The 21516-nt window shown below is 46.2% G+C and overlaps 1 protein-coding gene across 1 annotated transcript in view; it reads left to right on the forward strand.

The window, feature by feature from the left end:
* The first annotated feature begins 6256 nt into the window (after positions 1 to 6256).
* The window catches only part of VSTM5 (V-set and transmembrane domain containing 5), a 30627-nt gene continuing 15367 nt past the window's right edge, over positions 6257 to 21516 (forward strand). Inside the window, exon 1 of the mRNA XM_070365247.1 lies at positions 6257 to 6480. Coding sequence (XP_070221348.1) covers positions 6390 to 6480 — 91 coding nt within the window. The 5' untranslated portion in view covers positions 6257 to 6389. The remainder of the gene's footprint in view (positions 6481 to 21516) is intronic.

The following is a 21516-nucleotide window of genomic DNA, read 5'->3' on the forward strand; positions in this document are numbered from 1 at the left end:
CACCCTACATAAGAGCACCACAATATGTAAGACAAATGCTAACAAGTATGAAAGGAGAAATTAACAATAACACAGTAATAGTGGGAGACTTTAATACCCCACTCACACCTACGGATAGATCAACTACACAGAAAACTAACAAGGAAACACAAACTTTAAATGATACAATAGACCAGCTAGACCTGATTGATATCTATAGGACATTTTACCCCAAAACAATGAATTTCACCTTTTTCTCAAGCGCACACAGAACCTTCTCCAGGATAGATCACATCCTGGGCCATAAATCTAGCCTTGGCAAATTCAAAAAAATTGAAATCATTCCAAGCATCTTTTCTGACCACAATTCAGTAAGATTAGATGTCAATTACAGGAGAAAAACTATTAAAAATCCCAACATATAGAGGCTGAACGATATGCTGCTGAATAAACAACAAATCACAGAAGAAATCAAAATATGCATAGAAATGAATGAAAATGAAAACACAACAACCCAAAACCTATGGGGCACTGTAAAACCAGTACTAACAGGAAAGTTCATAGCAATACAGGCTTACCTCAAGAAACAAGAAAAAAGTCAAATAAATAACCTAAATCTACACCTAATGCAACTTAAAAAGGAAGAAATTATTAACCCCAGGGTTAGTAGAAGGAAAGAAATCTTTAAAATTAGGGCAGAAATAAATGCAAAAGAAACAAAAGAGACCATAGCAAAAATCAACACAACCAAAAGCTGGTTCTTAGAGAACATAAATAAAACTGACAAACCATTAGCCAGATTCATCAAGAAAGAAAGGGATAAAAAGCAAATCAACAAAATTAGAAATGAAAATGGAGAGATCACAAGAGACAACACAGAAATACTAAGGATCATAAGAGACTATTATCAGCAACTAAATGCAAATAAAACGGACAACTTGGAAGAAATGGACAAATTCTTAGAAAAGTACAACTTTCCAAAATTGAACCAGTAATAAATAGAAAATCTTAACAAATCTATCACAAGCACGGAAATTGAAACTGTAATCAGAAATTGTCCAACAAACAAAAGCCCAGGACCAGATGGCTTCACAGCTGAATTCTACCAAAAATTTAGAGAAGAACTAACATCTATGCAACTCAAACTCTTCCAGAAAATTGAAGAGGAAGGTAAACTTCTAAACTCATTCTATGAGGCCACCATCACCCTAATACCAAAACCTGACAAAGATGCACACACACACACACACACACACACAAAAAAAAAACTACTGGCTAATATCACTGATGAACATAAATGCAAAGATCCTTAACAAAATTCTAGCAAACAGAATCTAACAACATATTAAAAAGATCATACATCGTGACCAAGTGGGCTTTATCCCAGGGATGCAAGGATTCTTCAATATCCGCAAATTAATCAATGTAATACACCACATTAACAAATTGAAAAATAAAAGCCATATGATTATCTCAATAGATGCAGAGAAAGCCTTTGACAAAATTCAACATACATTTATTATAAAAAAGAAAAAAGACTCTCCAGAAAGCAGGAATAGAAGGAACATCAGTTCAGTTCAGTTCAGTCGCTCAGTCATGTCCGACTCCTTTCGACCCCATGAACTGCAGCATGCCAGGTCTCCCTGTCCATCACCAACTCCTGGAGTTCACTCAGACTCACATCCATCGAGTCAGTGATGCCATCCAGCCATCTCATCCTCTGTCCTCCCCTTCTCCTCTTGCCCCCAATCCTTCCCAGCATCAGAGTTTTTCCAATGAGTCAACTCTTCACATGAGGTGGCCAAAGTACTAGAGTTTCAGCTTTAGCATCATTCCTTCCAAAGAAATCCCAGGGCTGATCTCTTTCAGAATGGACTGGTTGGATCTCCTTGCAGTCCAAGGGACTCTCAAGAGTCTTCTCCAACACCACAGTTCAAAAGCATCAATTCTTCAGTGCTCAGCTTTCTTCACAGTCCAACTCTCACCTTGACTAGACGGACCTTTGTTGGCAAAGTAGTGTCTCTGCTTTTGAATATGCTATCTAGGTTGGTCATAACTTTCCTTCCAAGGAGTAAGCGACGTCTTTTAATTTCATGGCTGCAGTCACCATCTGCAGTGATTTTGGAGCCCAGAAAAATAAAGTCTGACACTGTTTCCACTGTTTCCCCATCTATTTCCCAAGAAGTGATGGGACCGGATGCCATGATCTTCGTTTTCTGAATGTTGAGCTTTAAGCCAACTTTTTCACTCTCCACTTTCACTTTCATCAAGAGGCTTTTTAGTTCCTCTTCACTTTCTGCCATAAGGGTGGTGTCATCTGCATATCATACCTCAACATAATAAAAGCTATATGTGACAAACCCTCAGCAAACATTATCCTCAATGGTGACAAATTGAAAGCATTTCCCCTAAAGTCAGGAACAAGACAAGGGTGCCCACTCTCACCACTACTATTCAACATAGTTTTGGAAGTTTTGGCCACAGCAATCAGAGCAGAAAAAGAAATAAAAGGAATCCAGATTGGAAAAGAACAAGAAAAACTCTCACTGTTTGTAGGTGACATGATCCTCTACATAGAAAACCCTAAAGACTCCACCAGAAAATTACTAGAGCTAATCAATGAATATAGTAAAGTTGCAGGATATAAAATTAACACACAGAAATCCCTTGCATTCCTATACACTAACAATGAGAAAACAGAAAGAGAAATTAAAGAAACAATTCCATTCACCATTGCAACAAAAAGAATAAAATACTTAGGAATATATCTACCTAAATAAACAAAAGACCTACATATAGAAAACTATAAAACACTGGTGAAAGAAATCAAACAGGACACTAATAGATGGAGAAGTATACCGTGTTTATGGATCGAAAGACTCAATATAGTGAAAATGAGTGTACTACCCAAAGCAATCTATAGATTCAATGCAATTCCTATCAAGCTACCAACGGTATTCTTCACAGAGCTAGAACAAATAATTTCACAATTTGTATGGAAATATAAAAAACCTCGAATAACCAAAGCAATCTTGAGAAAGAAGAATGGAACTGGAGGAATCAACCAGCCTGACTTCAGGCTCTACTACAAAGCCACAGTCATCAAGACAATATGCTACTGGCACAAAGACAGAAATATAGATCAATGGAACAAAATAGAAAACCCAGAGACAAATCCACGCACATATGGACACCTTACCTTTGACAAAGTAGGCAAGAATAAACAATGGAGAAAAGACAATCTCTTTAAGTGGTGCTGGGAAAACTGGTCAACCAGTTGTAAAAGAATGAAACTAGAACACTTTCTAACACCATACACAAAAATAAACTCAAAATGGATTAAAGATCTAAATGTAAGACCAGAAACTATTAAACTCCTAGAGGAAAACATAGGCAAAACACTCTCCAACATAAACCACAGCAGGATCCTCTATAACCCACCTCCCAGAATATTGGAAATAAAAGCAAAAATAAACAAATGGGACCTAATTAAAACTAAAAGCTTCTGCATAACAAAGAAAACTATAAATAAGGTGAAAAGACAGCCTTCAGAATGGGAGAAAATAATAGCAAATGAAGTAACTGACAAACAACTAATCTCAAAAATATACAAGCAACTCCTGGAGCTCAATTTCAGGAAAATAAATGACCCAATCAAAAAGTGGGCCAGAGAACTAAACAGATATTTCTCCAAAGAAGACATACAGATGGCTAACAAACACATGAAAAGATGCTCAACATCACTCATTATCAGAGAAATGCAAATCAAAACCACAATGAGGTACCATTTCACGCCAGTCAGAATGGCTGCGATCCAAAAGTCTACAAACAATAAATGCTGGAGAGGGTGTGGAGAAAAGGGAACCCTCTTACACTGTCGGTGGGAATGCAAACTAGTACAGCCACTATGGAGAACAGTGTGGAGATTCCTTTAAAAACTGGAAATAGAACTGCCATATGACCCAGCAATCCCACTGCTGGGCATACACACTGAGGAAACCAGAATCAAAAGAGACACGTGTACCCCAATGTTCATCACAGCACTGTTTATAATAGCCAGGACATGGAAGCAACCTAGATGTCCATCAGCAGATGAATGGATAAGAAAGCTGTGGTACATATACACAATGGGATATTACTCAGCCATTAAAAAGAATACATTTGAATCAGTTCTAATGAGGTGGATGAAACTGGAGCCTATTATACAGAGTGAAGTAAGCCAGAAAGAAAAACACCAATACAGTATACCAACACATATATATGGAATTTAGAAAGAAGGTAACGAAAACCCTGTATGCGAGACAGCAAAAGAGACACAGATGTATTGAACAATCTTTTGGACTCTGTGGGAGAGGGCGAGGGTGGGATGATATGGGAGAATGGCACTGAAACATGTAAAATATCATATGTGAAACGAGTGCCAGTCCAGGTTTGATTCATGATACAGGGTGCTCGGGGATGGTGCACTGGGATGACCCAGAGGGATGGGATTGGGAGGGAGGAAGGAGGAGGGTTCAGGATGGGGAACACATGTACACCCATGGTGGATTCAAGTCAATGTATGGCAAAACCAATACAATATTGTAAAGTAAAATAAATAAATTAATTAATTTTTAAAAAATAAAATAAAAGTCAGAACTGTCTCTGAACATGAGAATTGTTTGAGGATATATGGCTGTCATAAAGCTAGATCACTATAAACACACATCATTTGCTTCTATTGGAAGTGAAGAATGGCTCTTAAGGTTTTGAGGAAATAAACTCTGGTGGGTGTTCTTTTTAAACCAAGTGGTTGATTGGTGAGAAGAATTACCAAATACCTGAGGGATAAAGTATATGTCAAAGATTGCAAAGGAGAAGACTACATTTCATACTCATTATGAATCTTGAATTATATCCTTATAGAAAAAAACAAGCATCCTCAGTATTAGTATGTGTGTGTGCCCAGTCTCTTCAGCCATGTCTGACTGACGGGCTACCAACTGTAGCCCACTAGGCTTCTCTGTTCATAGGATTCTCCAGGCAAGAATACTGCAGTGGGTTGCCTTGCCCTCCTCCAAGGGATCTTCCGGACTCAGGGGTCAAACCCACATCTCCTGCATCTCTTGTATTGCAGGCAGACTCTTTACCACTGAGCCACCAAGGAATCCCCCAGTATCAGTATATAGCCCTCTCAAATCTTAGTCCCAACATGCTTTTCTAGTTTTCTTCCCTATTCTTCTTCTCTGCCTCAACCAGATTTATTGCCATACCCGGGACCTTGTAGGCACTAAACTAATAATTGTAAAAAGAAAGGAAGGGAAGGAAGGAGGGATGGAGAGAGAGAATGAACAAATGAAACAGCAGATATAATCATGGCTTAAATGGACTCGTGCTATCATGCTCCTCCCCTCTATGAAATCCTACTCTAAGTAAAGGATCTGATAAATTCAGATCAAAATGTCTTTAAATATGACACAAGAAGCTTCTAACTAACCTAGAGCAGTGGTTTTCCACTCTGGCTGCACTTTAGAATCGTCCAGTGAGCCGGCAGGTAATGACTCTTGCTCTGAGTCTGTGTAGCCTACTGGGCCTCCCTCATCAAAGATACACATGCTCTGTACAGCAATTGTTTGTTTTTCTAGCCCCTACCTCTTGTTAGGATTTCTGAAGACTTGTATCTTGTTCATGTTGTATTCCCAGCCTTTAGCACAGTGCCCAGCTTCATTCCATCAGTGTTTTATGAGTATTTACCATGTGTTAGGCCTGTGCAAATAAATAGGCTCTCAGTGAACAAATCTCGGATGCATGGATGAATGGAGGTATGGATGGTGGCTGGATAAATAGTGGATGGAAGAATGGTGGATGGGAGATGGATAGATGGGTGGATGGACTGAGGATGGATGGATGGATGGATGATGGGTGGATGGATGGATGGTGTTCAGATGCATGGATGGTACCTGGTGGACAACTATCACCACTGCCCAACGGCTCCACCCAGAGCAGCCTGAGGCTCCCTCATCCTCTTCTCATCCCTTTCATTCCAGACTGTCATTTCACTTTTCTGAAAGCCTTCTCGTTTCACATGGAGCCATTAGATGGTCCCTCTCGGTCCTCAGGCAACAGCTAATAGTTTCCCTCCCTTCTGCTGCCCAGCTGAAACCTGAATCAACACCAGTAAAGTGGGTGTGAACGGAAGGAGACTACATGATTTGCTATAATTTACCCCCGAGTGGTGCATTCCTCTCCTCCCTCCCTCCTCGCTCCTTTTCTTTGCCCGCTCCCTGGGAACTGGTTCAACCGGAGCAGCGCCAGTGCCCGGCATCTGCCCCCGGGGCCCGCGGGACGCAGCCGAGGAGGCGGGGCGCGCGCGGGCCGCGCCTTCGCGCCCCGGACGCCGGTGCGGGGCGGCCGGCGCGGCGGGCGCGCTCATGAGGCCGCCGCCGGGCGGGAGGACGCGGAGACGCGGCCTCTCGCTGGGAGTCCTCGCCTTCTGCGTGGCCGCCGCCCGCTGTCTGCAGAGTAAGCGCGGGCCGGGCCGGGCCGGGCGGGGGGCGGACTGTCCCGGGTGGGGGTCGCGGCCACCGGCCGGCGGGGCGGGGCGCGGCCTGGAGCGGGAAGCGGCCCCCGGTGCGATCGGAGCCGAAAGCCGCCGGGGGAGAGCCGGCTGCCCCTGGACCCTCCGCCTCTGCGTTCTGTATTCCTTTTTCTTGGAATAACCCGGCTGCGGCCCTGGCATCCTTGACCCCGGCGCACGCGCGCCCCGCCCCTGCTGTGGGGACCCCCTCTCCCTCGCGCCTTCTTGTGTCCCCAGCGCTGGTCCCTGGTGCTTTAGGCCCCCACCTCTTAGAGGAACCCCCAGCAGACCCTCTCAAAGAGGAAAGGGGGTAGGGGCCGGGGTCGGGGTCTCAAGTCCTCAGGCTGGAGATGGCCCTCACCGCTGTGCCGCGGGGGAAGGATTCAGATGTCTGGATCCCGGGGACCCAGACCACAGATCAGAGCGCAGCTGCACCTTCTCATTTAGTCATTCCCCTTATGATCACTCCCATTTTACAGATTAGTCATCCGAGGTTTCCAGAATGACCAGCGCGGGGCCGCGGGCGGGGAGGACCTCTAGGAAGAGCCGCTGCTTACTAAGCGCCTTTGCGCTTACTGTCCCCAGGGCTTGACGGCACGTCTATCATTGAATCCTCAGAGCAACTCTATGTACAAAGTGCCACTCTTCTTATTTCCCCTTAATTTTCATTGGAGTGTAGTTGCTTTACAGTGTTGTGTTAGTTTCTGCTGTACAGCAAAGGGAATCAAAAAGTGCCGCTCTCATGCCTATTTCACAAGTGAGGAAACAGGCACAGCTGTCGCCACCTAGGCAGTGATAGAGTTAGTATTTAAACCAGGGTTAATGTGGCACGGTTGACCTTTACACCTCTCCATCTACAGCCCAGTTTCGAAGGCTGCGAATCTCAGGAACCCACAAAGACTGGTAGGGACTGCGCCTCTGGCTGTCTGTGGAGCAGGAAGTAGGTTAGTCCATCAGATGAGTGGGTGCGTCTGGCGTTGTAGTGACCTTTACTATCATTTTGCACCCCTCCAACGTGTTTCCAACCAGACATTCTGACGTAACATCTGTACAGCTGTCCCTGAGGTTCAGGGGTCAGCCGTTCACCACAGTGCAGATTTCATTTATTCGTTCACTCATTCACGGCCCCCTCTGCTTCCAGGAAGCAGGCCACAGAGGTACTGGGGATTCTGTGGTTCACAGGGTTGCCGTCAGACAAGCAAACAAGAGTGCTGGCTGGGAGTGGCCAGTCCTGAGAAGCAGGGAGTGCCAAAGTTCTGGAAGCTCTAGAGGCTCAGAACCCAGAGGTGAGGAATTAGACCAAGACTCCCAAAGGGAGCTGTGCCTACCCAGTGACAGATGGACAGAGCCACCCGGGAATGGGACAGTGGGACACAGGACATCCTAGATGAAGAGGAAACGCATGCAAAACCGGGAGGAAGGGTCACCGTTTTGCAGTTCTCTGTTGAGGAGCGACTCCTGCAGAGCTGTAAACTGCAGGAAGGCAGGTCCCTAGCACTTGCCCAGTGCCAGCCGGCATCTGCCCTGTGCCCCTGCCTGAGGGGGGCTATGTTTCCAGGCCAGCCCCAATGACGTGGGGAGGGGGGCTCCACCCTCTCACCAGCTCCCTCCATTCTCTTCTTCTGCAGCCTCTGCCCAAAGCCTCCACCCAGAAAGCCAGATACGCATCACTGACACTGAAGCCTGCGTGAAAGCATGTGCCACAACCTCACACACACACACACACCCTGCATGTGCAGCCTTTTCTCTGTGAATGAGACCATTATGGATGGAATGCTTGTGTCCCCAAAGTTTCCATGTTGAAACCCTAACCCACAAAGTGATGGTATCTGGAGGTGGAGCCTTTGGGAGGCATTAGGTTTAGAGGAGGTCATGATGTCGCGATCCCCTGATGGGGAGGAAGAGACACCGGAGAGCCCCTCCTCTCTTGCTGCCTCGGGAGGACACAGCGAGATGGCAGCTGTCTGCAGGGAAGGAAAAGAGTCCTCCAAATCTGCCAGAACCTTGATCTTGGCTGTCTCAGCCTCCAGAGCTATGCTCCTTAAGCCGCCCAGTCAATAGTATTCTGTTACAGCAGTCCAAGCTGACTAAGACAGAAGTAAAAAGTGCTGATGTCATAAATACCCCCAAAATGTAGAAGCAGCTTTGGAACTGAGTAATGGGTAGAAGCTGGACAAGTTTGGAAGCACATGCTAGAAATACGGACTCTAAGGGCCGTTCTGGTGAGGTTTCAGATGGAAATGAGGAACAAATTGTTGGACAATAGGGAAAAGGTGATCCTTGTTAGAAAGTGGCAAAGAACTTAGCTGAGCTGTGTTCATGTTCCAGAGTTCGCGTTGAATGTGGAGCTTGGAAATGATGAAATTAGATAATTAACTGAGGAGATTCTTAAGCGAAGTGTTGAAGGAGAAGCTTGGTTCCTCCTGTCTGCTTAGAGTAAAATGCAAGAAGAGAAAAATGACTTTAAGAAGGAATTCTTAAGCAAAAAGGAACAGGAACTTAAAGATGTGGAAAATTGTCAACCTATGTTATAAAAAAGAGAGTATGTTCAGAAGAGAGCACAGAGATTGTGACAAACCACTGTTTGATAAGATTAGCCTGGGTGTGAACCATGGGCCTAATCAGCACCCCCACCAGGAACAACTCCAGTGTAGCTGCAAGGGTGAAGACAGAAGGAAGTGAGGGGAGGCTGTTGGACTTGATGGATGTATCGCTGTCTAGCTGTGTATGCTATTTTTCAGGATAAGAAAAGAATGAAGGCAATTCAGCCAGCATCAGAGTTATCTCCTTGGTTTCAAATGTGGGGGGAAGGGGGCAGGGTATTGGTTTCAACAGGCAAGGCGGAGGCTTTGCTGAGCCCCCCGGGGGGCCTGGGGATGTCCAGCGGAGCTGCAGGGGTGAGGTGACCCCTGCCTCGGTGGGTCCTGAAGGCAGAGCCTGGCACCACAGAGGATTATGAGTGAGTCTTAAGGGCTAATGGATTTACCTTGCTAGGTTTTGGACTCATCTGGGACCAGTCACTCCTTTCTTCCTTCTGATCTCTCCTTTTTGGGAATGAGAGTGTATATCCTATGCTTGTTCCACTGCATTTTGGAAGCACATTAACTTAGCTCGTTTCACAGGTTCTCAGCTGGAGAATAATTTTCTTCCAAGAAGAATCATACCTCAAGTCTTACCCAGTCTGATTTATTATAGATGAGACTTTAGAGTTGAAGGAGAAATGAGTTGACTTTGGGAACTGTTGGGATGGAATTAATTTTTTTTTTCTTTCTTACTAACTATTCAGGCTTTCAGCAGATTGGGTGAGGTCCACTTACTTTGGAGAGGGCATTCTGCTCTACTGTCTTTTTTTTATTATTATTATTCATGCAGGAATTCACTGCATGAATTTTGGGGGACCAGGGACAGAACGTTATGGACTAAATGTTTCTGTCCCCCTAGAAAGCCATTATGTTGAAGCCCTAACTCCCAATATAATGGTATGTGAAGGTGGGGCCTTGATGGGGCAATTAAGTTTAGAGTTGAAATCATGAGGGTAGGACTTCTGTGAGGGGTTGGTGTCTCTCTAAGGAGAGAGAGAGACCACCAATCCCCCTCACTGCATATGATGGTGCAGCAGGAAGGTGCCCGTCGACAAGGCAGGAAGAGGGCCCTCAGCGAGAACTGAGTCTTATGGCACCTTGACCTTGGACTTTCCAGTCTCCACAACTGTGAGGAGTAAATGTCTGCTGTTTGGGCCCCTGGTTCATGGTATTTTGTTATAGCAGCACAAGCTGACTAAGACAGAGCCTTAAAAGCCCTGCAAGCTGGCAGGTCTCCTGCACCTGGCCAGGTGGAGTGCTTTTCCAGGACCTTGTTCATCTCCTGTCTCAGCTCTCAGCACCAGAAGTTAGCCATCAGGCCTCTGAGTATCAGTGCCCTGCTCATCTGGATGCAGATGATCCAAGACTCAAGTAGGAACGCCTTGGGTTTTTTTCTTGTTGGTTGGTTGTTTTTAATTGAAGTACAGTTGATTTACAATGTTGTATTAATTTCTGCCATACAGCAGAGTGATTCAGTTATACATATATATACATTCTTTTTTAATATTCTTTTCCATTGTGGTTTATCCTAGGATATAAACCTATATAGTAGGACCTGTTGTTAAGTAGAACAATTTAGTTGGTGGCCTGAGCCAAGCCAACTTGCTGCCTGCATTTCAACCCCAGCTTCTAAAAAGCAGCCTGCTCCCCTAGCACGCACCCACACCCGCTCACACACGTGCACATGTGAACATACACACAACTATTCCGCATCCCCGCTTTACCAGGGTGGAGCCGGGGTGGAGGAGCTGGCCCTGCTGAGTCGCTCCTGGCCAGAGCCCAGGAGAACGGAGGAGCAGCCGGGGCCGGGGCTCAGCCTGGGGACCGGCAGGGAGGCCAGGGCGGCCACAGCCGCGTGGAACCAAGGTTCCAGCTTAGCTGGAGGTGGCGTGGGGCGGGCGGGAAGGGAAGGACAGCCTAGGGAGAATCCCTGGGGAGACCCCAGGATCCATCACCACAGGATACAGCCCCGCTGGCACCTGCTTGGCCATCCGTGTTAGCACGCGAGTATTGTTACTGAGCGCATAAGGTGCACTCCACTGAGCCAGGCGAAACCGACAGATGAGGTGTGGGCTCTCTCTCATTTATAGACAATGGTCTTGCATACATATAAACATACCCACCCACAAGAATGGTGCTTGGGTATGCTTTTAAAAAACGCAGTAAAAAATGGAATCATGCTGTGCTTGTTACTCAGCAGCTTACTTTTTATAGCAATCTTTTTTTTAGCTCTGTCCACATTGATAGCCAAGATCTTGCTCATGCCTCTCAACTATTAATATTATACGTATGTCCTATCCATATCTACTTTCTTCTTAGCTAGCCCGTCCTGAGAGACATAATATCTTGTGGCTGGCAGCCCTTTCCGTGGGGAGAGCAGAGCCCTGATATGGGGTGAATGTGGCGCTGCTGATGTGACATCGTGTGGAGGGCAAGCCAGGCTGACGGGTGCCCTCTGCTCACGCCTCCCCTGGGGGTGGTGCTCAGAAATGCCTGGGACTTACACTGAAGTTATTGAGGGAGGGGCAGCATCACCAGAAAGTCACCCTAATGGTTTCATCCCTGGTTTCCAAGAGAGTCCTGAGGCCACACTGTGCTGGGCTGGGAAAGGGCTGCAGTCAGGAGACTTCCTTTTTCCATTGTCCCTGGGGCTTCAGGCCACTTATTTTTTCCATCTGCTCTCAGGCTTTTTTTCCTTTTAGTATTCTGATGTATCTAAACTCATGGTGCATATTATAAATCAGTAGCTTTGCTGTAATCTCTGTGGCCTGGACTGAAATTGAGTTCTTCCCAAGAGAACGTGTGTTGCTTCTATCGGTCACGGTCAGCAGGAAGCGTCCTCCTCCGTGGAGGGTGGGATGGAGAAGCTGAGGTTGAGTCTTGAAGGATAAGCAAGTGCATACAGCAGGACGGGGTGGAGAAGAGAGCTCCAGGCATACAGCAGGTATGGAGGAAGCTAGGAGGACAGATCCTCATGGAGCCTGACATGGTCTGGGCATGCTAAGTGACAGAAGCAGTAAGGGTGTTGCCTCAGCAAGCACTTACTGGGGATTTAACTGGTCCCCCATCCGACACCTACTGACTCTGCACCCCCTTAGCCTGTGCTCTCAGGACCCTCTTCTGCCTGCACCTGGGTTTTTCCTAGAACACAGGCTTGGGTTAAGAAAGTATTTATCTATCCGGCAGAAATGGGAATAGGAGAGAGGCACAGTTGGCAAGTACAACGTTGGGCAATGATTTTCTTCTGTAACTGGTTTGCCAGGCTGGGAAGGCACCAGTCAGCCCTAAAGGGACACGCCAGACCATCAAGTGAGCACAGAATATTCCTGCTGCTCACCGTGGTCCAGGAAGCTCAATGGCCTGCCTCTGCAGAGGCACATCCCTGGGGGCAGCTCAGGCTGATACCATCTGGACCCCAGAGGAACCCCACAGCTCTGGGGCATCCAGTAAGTCCCCCACTGGGAAGGATAGGGCCCGAGGTCTGGTCCCAGTGCTGGCGGCAAGCCCTGTCACCTTCCTTCTCTGAGCGCACGGGGCCAGGAGGGTGGGCTGGGTTCGTGGTTCTCAATCGGGGCTGCACATAAGAACCTCTTGGAAGGCTTGTAAGACCTACAGACAGCTACGCCCCTCCTTCTTGTCTCAAAGAAACAGGCTGGCAGGAAGTGTGCGCCTCTCTCCCATCGTCCATTCTCAGAACGTCTACCACTGTGTGCAGGAGAGTCTCGCTTCTCCCTTCAGTTCAGTTCAGTTCAGTTCAGTCGCTCAGTCGTGTCCGACTCTTTGCAACCCCATGAATTGCAGCATACCAGGCCTCCCTGTCCATCACCAACTCCTGGAGTTCACCCAGACTCACGTCCATCGAGTTAGTGATACCACCCAGCCATCTCATCCTCTGTCGTCCCTTTCTCCTCCTGCCCCCAATCCCTCCCAGCATCACAGTCTTTTCCAATGAGTCAACTCTTCACATGAGGTGGCCAAAGTACTAGAGTTTCAGCTTTAGCATCATTCCTTCCAAAGAAATCCCAGGGCTGATCTCCTTCAGAATGGACTGGTTGGATCTCCTTGCAGTCCAAGGGACTCTCAAGAGTCTTCTCCAACACCACAGTTCAAAAGCATCAATTCTTTGGTGCTCAGCCTTCTTCACAGTCCAACTCTCACATCCATACATGACCACAGGAAAAACCATAGCCTTGACTAGACAAACCTTTGTTGGCAAAGTAACGTCTCTGCTTTTGAATATGCTATCTAGGTTGGTCATAACTTTCCTTCCAAGGAGTAAGCGTCTTTTAATTTCATGGCTGCAATCACCATCTGCAGTGATTTTGGAGCCCAGAAAAATAAAGTCTGACACTGTTTCCACTGTTTCCCCATCTATTTCCCATGAAGTGATGGGACCAGATGCCATGATCTTCGCTTTCTGAATGTTGAGCTTTAAGCCAACTTTTTCACTCTCCTGTTTCACTTTCATCAAGAGGCTTTTGAGTTCCTCTTCACTTTCTGCCATAAGGGTGGTGTCATCTGCATATCTGAGGTTATTGATATTTCTCCTGGCAATCTTGATTCCAGCTTGTGCTTCTTCCAGTCCAGCGTTTCTCATGATGTACTCTGCATAGAAGTTAAATAAGCAGGGTGACAATATACAGCCTTGACGTACTCCTTTTCCTATTTGGAACCAGTCTGTTGGTCCATGTCCAGTTCTAACTGTTGCTTCCTGACCTGCATACAAATTTCTCAAGAGGCAGATCAGGTGGTCTGGTATTCCCATTTCTTTCAGAATTTTCCACAGTTTATTGTGATCCACACAGTCAAAGGCTTTGGCATAGTCAATAAAGCAGAAATAGATGTTTTTCTGGAACGCTTCTCCCTTACTGGTAGTTTAATCCTGACAAACCCACGGACATTCTGCCACTAGGCTTAGGTCAGGAGACAAGAATGTTTCTCTTTGAAGTTTGGTTTGGTTTAGTAAATGGTTCCTGAGCACCTAGTGAGGAAGGGGCACTGTGCCAGGGGCCAGGGACACCCAGCACGGTCCCTGCAGTGGGGATCACGTGACCCGGCGGGGAGGGTCGGGTCCCACCCGAACGATTGGTGGTCAGATGCTCGGGGAGTATGAGAGAGGCATTCGGCTGAGAGCTGGAAGGAGGCTTCTTGAACCAGCAGCCTTGAAGTCATAGTAGGAGGAAGCCAGGAGAGGAGGGAGGAGCAGGTTCTGAGCAACAGGAATAATGAGCACAGACACGGCAGCACCGTCTTCTTGCCCTTGGGGCCAGTAGCCAGTGGCAGTGCCTTAGTTAAATCAGGTTTTTCAGCCCTGGTCAGTTTCTTCATATTCAATCTGATAAATTGTCTAGAGAAATGGGATTGGGAAAGTCTTGGATCTTAGGTGCCACAGTAGTTCCTCTGATAGACTTACAGCAGCACCGGGGGTCAGGAGGGAGATGTGAGTCCTCCACAGCAGACCCTGCCGGGGACCCCATGGGGCTCTCCGCAGCATGCCGTCAGCCCTGTGGCAGGGTTCCCAGCCCAGGCTCACTGTGGAGCTGGGGCACATTCCTTTTGAAAGCCAGTGCCCAGAAACGGGGCACCAGACCCTCTCTCTCCTCTCACCATCAAGCAAGCCCTCCACATGCTCTGGGATGGGCGGCCAGGGGTCCTTCAACAAGAACTGGTTCCTTTATGCAGGTAGACTGTCAGCTCAGCTCGAGCACCTCAGTCTGAGTGAACCATCCATCACGTCGTACCCTGCAGGGGTGCCGGCAATCCGGACTGGACTGTGTGCTCGCCTGCTCCTTCCAGCCGGGAAATGGGCACTCCCTCCCCCAGCCTGAGTGGAAAGCCCCCTGGGAGCTGCACTGTGCGGGCTGATTGAGCCTGGCAGAGGAGGGGACATTCAGGATGGACCCTTCCAGTGAGCAGAAACCTGAGAATGGGGAGGGTGATGTGAGCCGGGTTACAGAGGAAAGGCCGCAGCGGGTAGTGGGCCACAGTCTGTGCAGCAGCAAGTGGGGAGAGGTGACTAGTCTTAGGCGATGGGTCAGGAAAAGGAGGATGAGGCCAGGTTTCTTGGGTCTTTCAGAGGAGACACAGCCAGGTGGCTTTAGAGAGATTACTAACAATAGCCTCCAGCCAACAAAGAAAAGAAAAGCCAGTACCTCCCAAGTGTTTACAATTGTTTTTTGACAATGAGACAATGATACCTGTGACTGTTTATCGGTCAAATGCTTTGTGCCAAGCACATTAACTGCTGCCTTCCATGCATGCGTGCATGCATGCTAAGTCACTTCAGTCATGTCTGACTCTTTGTGACCCCATTGACTGTATAGCCCACCAGTCTCCTCTGTCCATGGGGATTCTCCAGGCAAGAATACTGGAGTGGGTTGCCGTGCCCTCCTCCAGGGGATCTTCCCAACCCAGGGATTGAACCCGTGTCTCTTATGTCTTCTGCATAGGCAGGCAAGTTCTTTACCACTAATGCCACCTGGGAAGCCCTCTTCATAGTAATCTTGCCAATGGGGACTATTAGTCCCCATTTAATAGATGGGGAAACTAAGGCTCAGTGAGATTGAGGGACTTCCTAAAGACCTTCATTCTTTCATCATGTGTTTATGGGAAGCCCACAGTGCCAGGTACTGTGCCTGGCCTTGGGGATCCCATGGAAAACAAGGTAGACTAGCCCCCTGGGTTCATAGCTAACAATTGATCTAGGAGGATGGACCATTAATCAAGAGGAATTACAGAGGGGGATTTCCCTGTGATTGAGGCCCAGTGATTGAGACTGTACTTCCACTGCAGGGGGCGCGGGATGGATCCCTGAACCGGGAAGGTCTGCGTGCCATGTGACATGGCCAAAAGAAAAAAAAAGAGAAATTACAACAGACTGGGTTAAATTGATAGAGAGGAACACGGAGCTCTGGGAATCCAGAGCTGGGGCACCCTGGTGTTGAGGGACTTTAGAAGGTTCCCTGGAAGAAGTGATGTTTAAGGACCTGATGGATGTGAGTCTGGGTGAACTCCAGGAGTTGGTGATGGACAGGGAGGCCTGGCGTGCTGCGATTCATGGGGTCGCAAAGAGTCGGACACGACTGAGTGACAACTGAACTGAACTGAACTGGGCTGGAGAGGGGCTGGCCCTCAGTCTCACTGAAGGAGAAGCTGTGCACTCTCACCGCGGTCCCCAGTCACTCGTGCGTCTGAATTGTCTTTTGCTCACTCTGCACCCGTCTCCCAAGTGCCTTCAGGCATCCTGGGAAGTCCTCCCAGAAGAACTGTTAGAGGTCAGAGCCTCATCTCTGCCTTCATGCTCCTGTCGCACACATGTTTCCACAGAAGTGTCCCAGGAGGCACCTCCCTCCCAGTTTCCCAGGCTCACCGTAAGTCCTGCAGCCCAGCTCTGCAGAGGGTAAACCCAGGGGCACCTCACTCTCTTAAGACTGGGCAGGGGCAGGCAACCATCTCCGCCATACCTGGCTTTCTTAACCTCCAAGGAGAAACACAGCAGCGATATGACTGTAGCCTATGGCTGTCCCAAAAAGCGTTCAGCTTTCCAGCAAGGATGGCTCTTGCTTAAGTTAAAAAGATTCCAGAAGGAATTCCACAGGGAGGAAATTCAGGTCACCCAACTCTTGCCACACTTCTGCAAGTGAATCACAGATTTACAAATGCTGATTCAAGTTCTAAACCTGTTATGCAATTTGAGCTGAAAGAATGAGCCTCCTTCACTCAACACTTCAGCTCCCAGCCAGCTTTACTGCTTCAGTCCCTGGTACAACTCCAACTTCTGCTTACATACCCCTGAGGATGGGGAACTCACCACCTCAATAAGCAAGTCAGTGCATCTTCAAAGAAAGCTCTTTAATAAAAGAGAAATTATCTGTAAAGAAAAAAATATTCACTTTAATATTATTGAATGGTCACCAAATGTTAGAAACTCTGATAAACTCCTTATATGTATTGCCTCCCTTAAACTTCATTCAGACGTCCCAGGCGGAGGCGGCTCAGTGGTAAAGAATACTCCTGCCAATGCAGGAGCCACAGGGGATGCAGGTTTGATCCGTGAGTTGAGAAGATCCCCTGGAGGAGGAAATGGCAGCCCATTCCAGTATTCTTGCCTGGAGAATCCCATGGGCAGAGGAGTCTAGCAGGCTACAGACCATAGAGTGGCAAAGAGTCAAAGAGTCGGAAGAGACTTAGCCCATAGACAGACGTTGAGAACCTTTGCTTTACAGAGTTGCAGGGGGTGAAGGAGGCAAAGGAAGTTGCTTGGCTCACCTGTTCTTTCTTCCTAACCCCAAGCATCTCTAGAAATAGGAGTGGATACAATCAAATTTGACTGATGCCAGAAAGAGTCCATTTCCCCCAGAAATCTTGCTGAAAGGCTGTCACGGAGTCTCAAGCATTCCTTTTCACACAATGGCCCTTCATTCTTTTGGTTTAGGCATTGTTAATGCCCAACTGGATCTGCATTTCAGCTGCTAAGCCTTTAGTGTGGATTTGCTCAGTGGTTTTCAGTTTTGGCTGCACACTGGTATCACATAGGGACTTTTAAAAAGCACAGAGGCTTTGGTCTCACCCCTAAAAATTCTGAACTCATAAGTCCAAGGTAGGCTTTTTAAAAACTTCCCCAAATGGTCTGATATTCACAGATTGATAATAACTAGATTAGATCAGGTGGTTCACCTTGGTTCAGCCTCCTATGACTGGGGAAGTGGGTTTGCAGGGCCTTCTCTGCGGGGCACTGAGAACAGGTTGGGTGGCACTGTTTGGATGCAGAGTACTTGATTAGCCAAGTAGCGAATGGTGGACTTGCGTGTGGTGTGTGTGACTCTGGGTTGGTGCTCCATCAGGGTTAGACCCTTTTACTTCCTTCCCAAATATTTGTTGAATGAGAGGAGACTGGATTAAGTCTGGATGAAAAATCACAAAAGGGAGCTCCTCTGCGCCCTTGGGATTGTTCCTGGTGCTCAAGTGCTCTCATTCACATGCGTGTGGGCTTTTTAAAAGACTGAAGCACTGAAGCCAAGCCATGATGATCCTTAGTTACAAATGAGGAAAGGATGACTCAGAGAGGGAGGGGATTTGCATAGTCGCCCAGATAGGGCATGGCACGGCCAAAACAAGACTGGGGTCTTCAGATTCTGGGGCTTCCCCAGCCAGCATCTTGTACTCCTCTGCCACCTTCTGCCCCCACAGGCAGTTGTGCCTTCTGGGCATCTGGAGAGAAGGGCGGCATTTCCACTCTGCAGTCAGAGATGGAACTGAGAAGAGCCCCAGATGAATACAATGGCCCAGAAGCCACAGGGCGTTTCAAGCAGGAAAGGGTGCTCTGCAGTGTTCCAGATGGACAAGCTTATCTGCTGGGAATGAGGAGGAATTTGGAGGTCTGGAGAGATTGGGGGAAACTGCTCATAATAATCATAGAGAAAGGAGGAGTGAATTTACTTGAGAAGTACAGTAAGGCAGTCTGGAGGACCATCTCGAGGGTACACTGTGCTCCGTTGCTCTGGAGACTGTCTGCTGTGGACTTTGTGCCGCCGTGTTGACTGCTCAGGCCTCAGGTCTGGGTAGAGAGGAAGTGAAGAACAGTTGATCCAGGGTGAGTGTTTTCAGGGACAGATGATGAAAAGGGAGAGGCTGCTAGAGTTTGAAGAATCTTGGCCAAGGAGAGGGAGGAGGTTCTTGTAGATGAGGGTGCTAGAGACATGGGGGCTGATGCCGGGACCTCACAGCAGATTTCTGCTTGTTGGAAGAATGAAAAGGAAATTCTGGAGGAATAGAGCGCTCACGTTGACGAGGGTGGACCAAACTCAAAGGTATAGGATTTTTCTGGAGAGGGTGGAGGATGATGGTCTAAACCAGTGGTATTCAAAAAAACTATAATGTGAGCCACACACACACACGCCACATATATCATTCTAAATTTTCTAGTGGTTACCTTAAAAAAGAAAGAAAAAATAAGAAAAGAAACAGGCATGATTAATTTTAACAATGTATTTTGTTTTACCTAATATGTCTAAAATATTATTTCAACGTGTAATCAATACAAAAATTATTAATGATCTATTTTACATTTTGTTTAACATATCTTAATACATTAAACAGAATCTTCAAAGTCTCCCAAATCTGGTGTGCATTTAACATTTAGAGCACATCTCATCTCAGACTGGCTAATTTCAAGTGCTCAGTAGGTACTGTGAGGTGCAGCTCCTGTCTCAGAAAGCCCAGGCCTAAACTCCTGCTTCTTGTCACATCTGCCTCCCAAGTCTGTACCAGCACTGAGTGATGTGCTGTGTTGGGAAATGAGAGAGTGAAAACCTCCACCTCTGTAGCCCAAGCACCTCATCTTACTAGAGTAAGCTGTGGAGCGGTGAAGGGAGGGCTGGACTCCAGTCCCAGCTCTGATCTTCTACTCGGCAGGAATTTGAACACATATCATGCCTCATCTTTTTTTTTTTTTAATGAATAAATGTACTGTGGGTTTAATAAGATTCTGCTCTAAAACATTCTGATCACAGACTATCTTTTAAATTGAGATATAGTTGATTAGTTTCAGGTATTTTGATTCAAAACTTTTATAGATTATATTCCAATTATAGTTTAAAATATTGGATGTATTCCCTGTGCCGTACAATATATCCTTGTAGCTTATTTATTTCATAATAGTAGTTGTATCTCATACTCCCCTACTCCATCTTGCCTCTCCCCACTTTCTTCTTCCTACAATAACCTCTAGTTTATTCTCTGTATCTGTGAGTCTATTTCTGTTTTGTTATATTCACTAGTTGGTTTAATTTTTTAGAGTCCATATATAAGTGATAACATACAGAATTTGTCTTTCTTTGTCTTACTTATTTCACTAAGCATAATACTTTCCAAATTCATCCATGTTGTCCCAAATGGCAAATTTTCATTCTTTTTCAGGGCTGAGTAATTTTCAGTATAAACTGTGTATTTATACCACATCTTCTTTATCCATTCATCTGTTGATAGACACTTAGGTTGCTTTCGTATCTTGACTATTGCAAATAATGCTTCAGTGAACATTGGGGTACACATATCTTTTCAAATTAGTGTTATTGTTTTTTTCGATGCATACCCAGGAGTGGAATTGCTGGTTCATATAGTGATTCTATTTTTAGTTTTTTGAGGAACCACCATGCTGTTTTCCATAATGGCTCTACCAGTTGACATTCCCACCAACACTGTACAAGGGTTCCCTTTGCTCCACATCTCACCAATATTTATTTGTAGTTTTTGATGAGGGCCATTTGACAGGTGTGAGGTGGTAGCTCATTTTGGTTCTGATTTGCATTTCCCTGATTAGCCGTGTTGAGCATCTGATTTTCATGGGCCTGTTACCCATCTGCCTGTCTTCTCTGGAAAAATGTCTATTCAAGTCTTCTGTATACTTTTTAATTGTATTCTTTGGGTTTTCTTTTTATAGTGAGTTGTATGAACTGTTTATACATTTTGAATATTAACCCCTTATTGGTTATATCATTTGCAAATATTTTCTCCCTTTCAGTAGGTTGTCCTTTTACTTTGTCAATGGTTTTCTTTGCTTTGCAAAAGTTTTTAAGTTTGATTAGATCTTATCTGTTTATTTTCACCTTAGACAGATTTAAAAAAATGTTGCTACAATTTATGTCAGAGTGTTCTGCCTATGTTTTCTTTTAGGAGTTTTATAGTTTCAGGTCTTACCTTTAGGTCTTTAATACATTTTGAGCTTATTTTTGTGCATGGTGTGAGAAAATGTTCTAATTTCATTCTTTCACATGTATCTATCCAGTTTTTCCAGCACCGTTTACTTAAGAGACTGCCTTTTCTTCATTGACCATAGGTGCATGGGTTTATTTCTGAGCTCTTGATGCTGTTTTGTTAATCTTTGTGTCTATTTTTGTGCCAGTACTACACTTGTTTTGATTACTGTAGCTTTGTAGTGTAGTTTAAAATCAGGGTGCATGATACTTCCAGTTTTGGTCCTCTTTCTCAAGGTTGTTTTGACTCTTGGGGTCTTTTGAGTTTTCATACAAATTGATGATTTTGGGCTGTGGTGTTGGAGAAGACTCTTGGGAGTCCCTTGGACTGCAGGGAGATCCAACCAGTCTATCCTAAAGGAAATCACTCCTGAATATTCATTGGAAGGACTGATGTTGAATCTGAAACTCCAATACTTTGGCCACCTGATGTGAAGAACTGGTTCATTTGAAGAGACCCTGATGCTGGGAAAGATTGAAGGCAGGAGGAGAAGGGAATGACAGAAGATGAGATGGTTGGATGGCATCACCGACTCAATGGATATGAGTTTGAGTAAACTCCAGGAGTTGGTGATGGACAGGGAAGCCTGGTGTGCTGCAGTCCATGAGGTCACAAAGAGTCAGACATGACTGAGCGACTGAACTG

Source organism: Bos mutus, chromosome 29 (assembly GCF_027580195.1).
Source record: "Bos mutus isolate GX-2022 chromosome 29, NWIPB_WYAK_1.1, whole genome shotgun sequence".
Classification (NCBI taxonomy): domain Eukaryota; kingdom Metazoa; phylum Chordata; class Mammalia; order Artiodactyla; family Bovidae; genus Bos; species Bos mutus.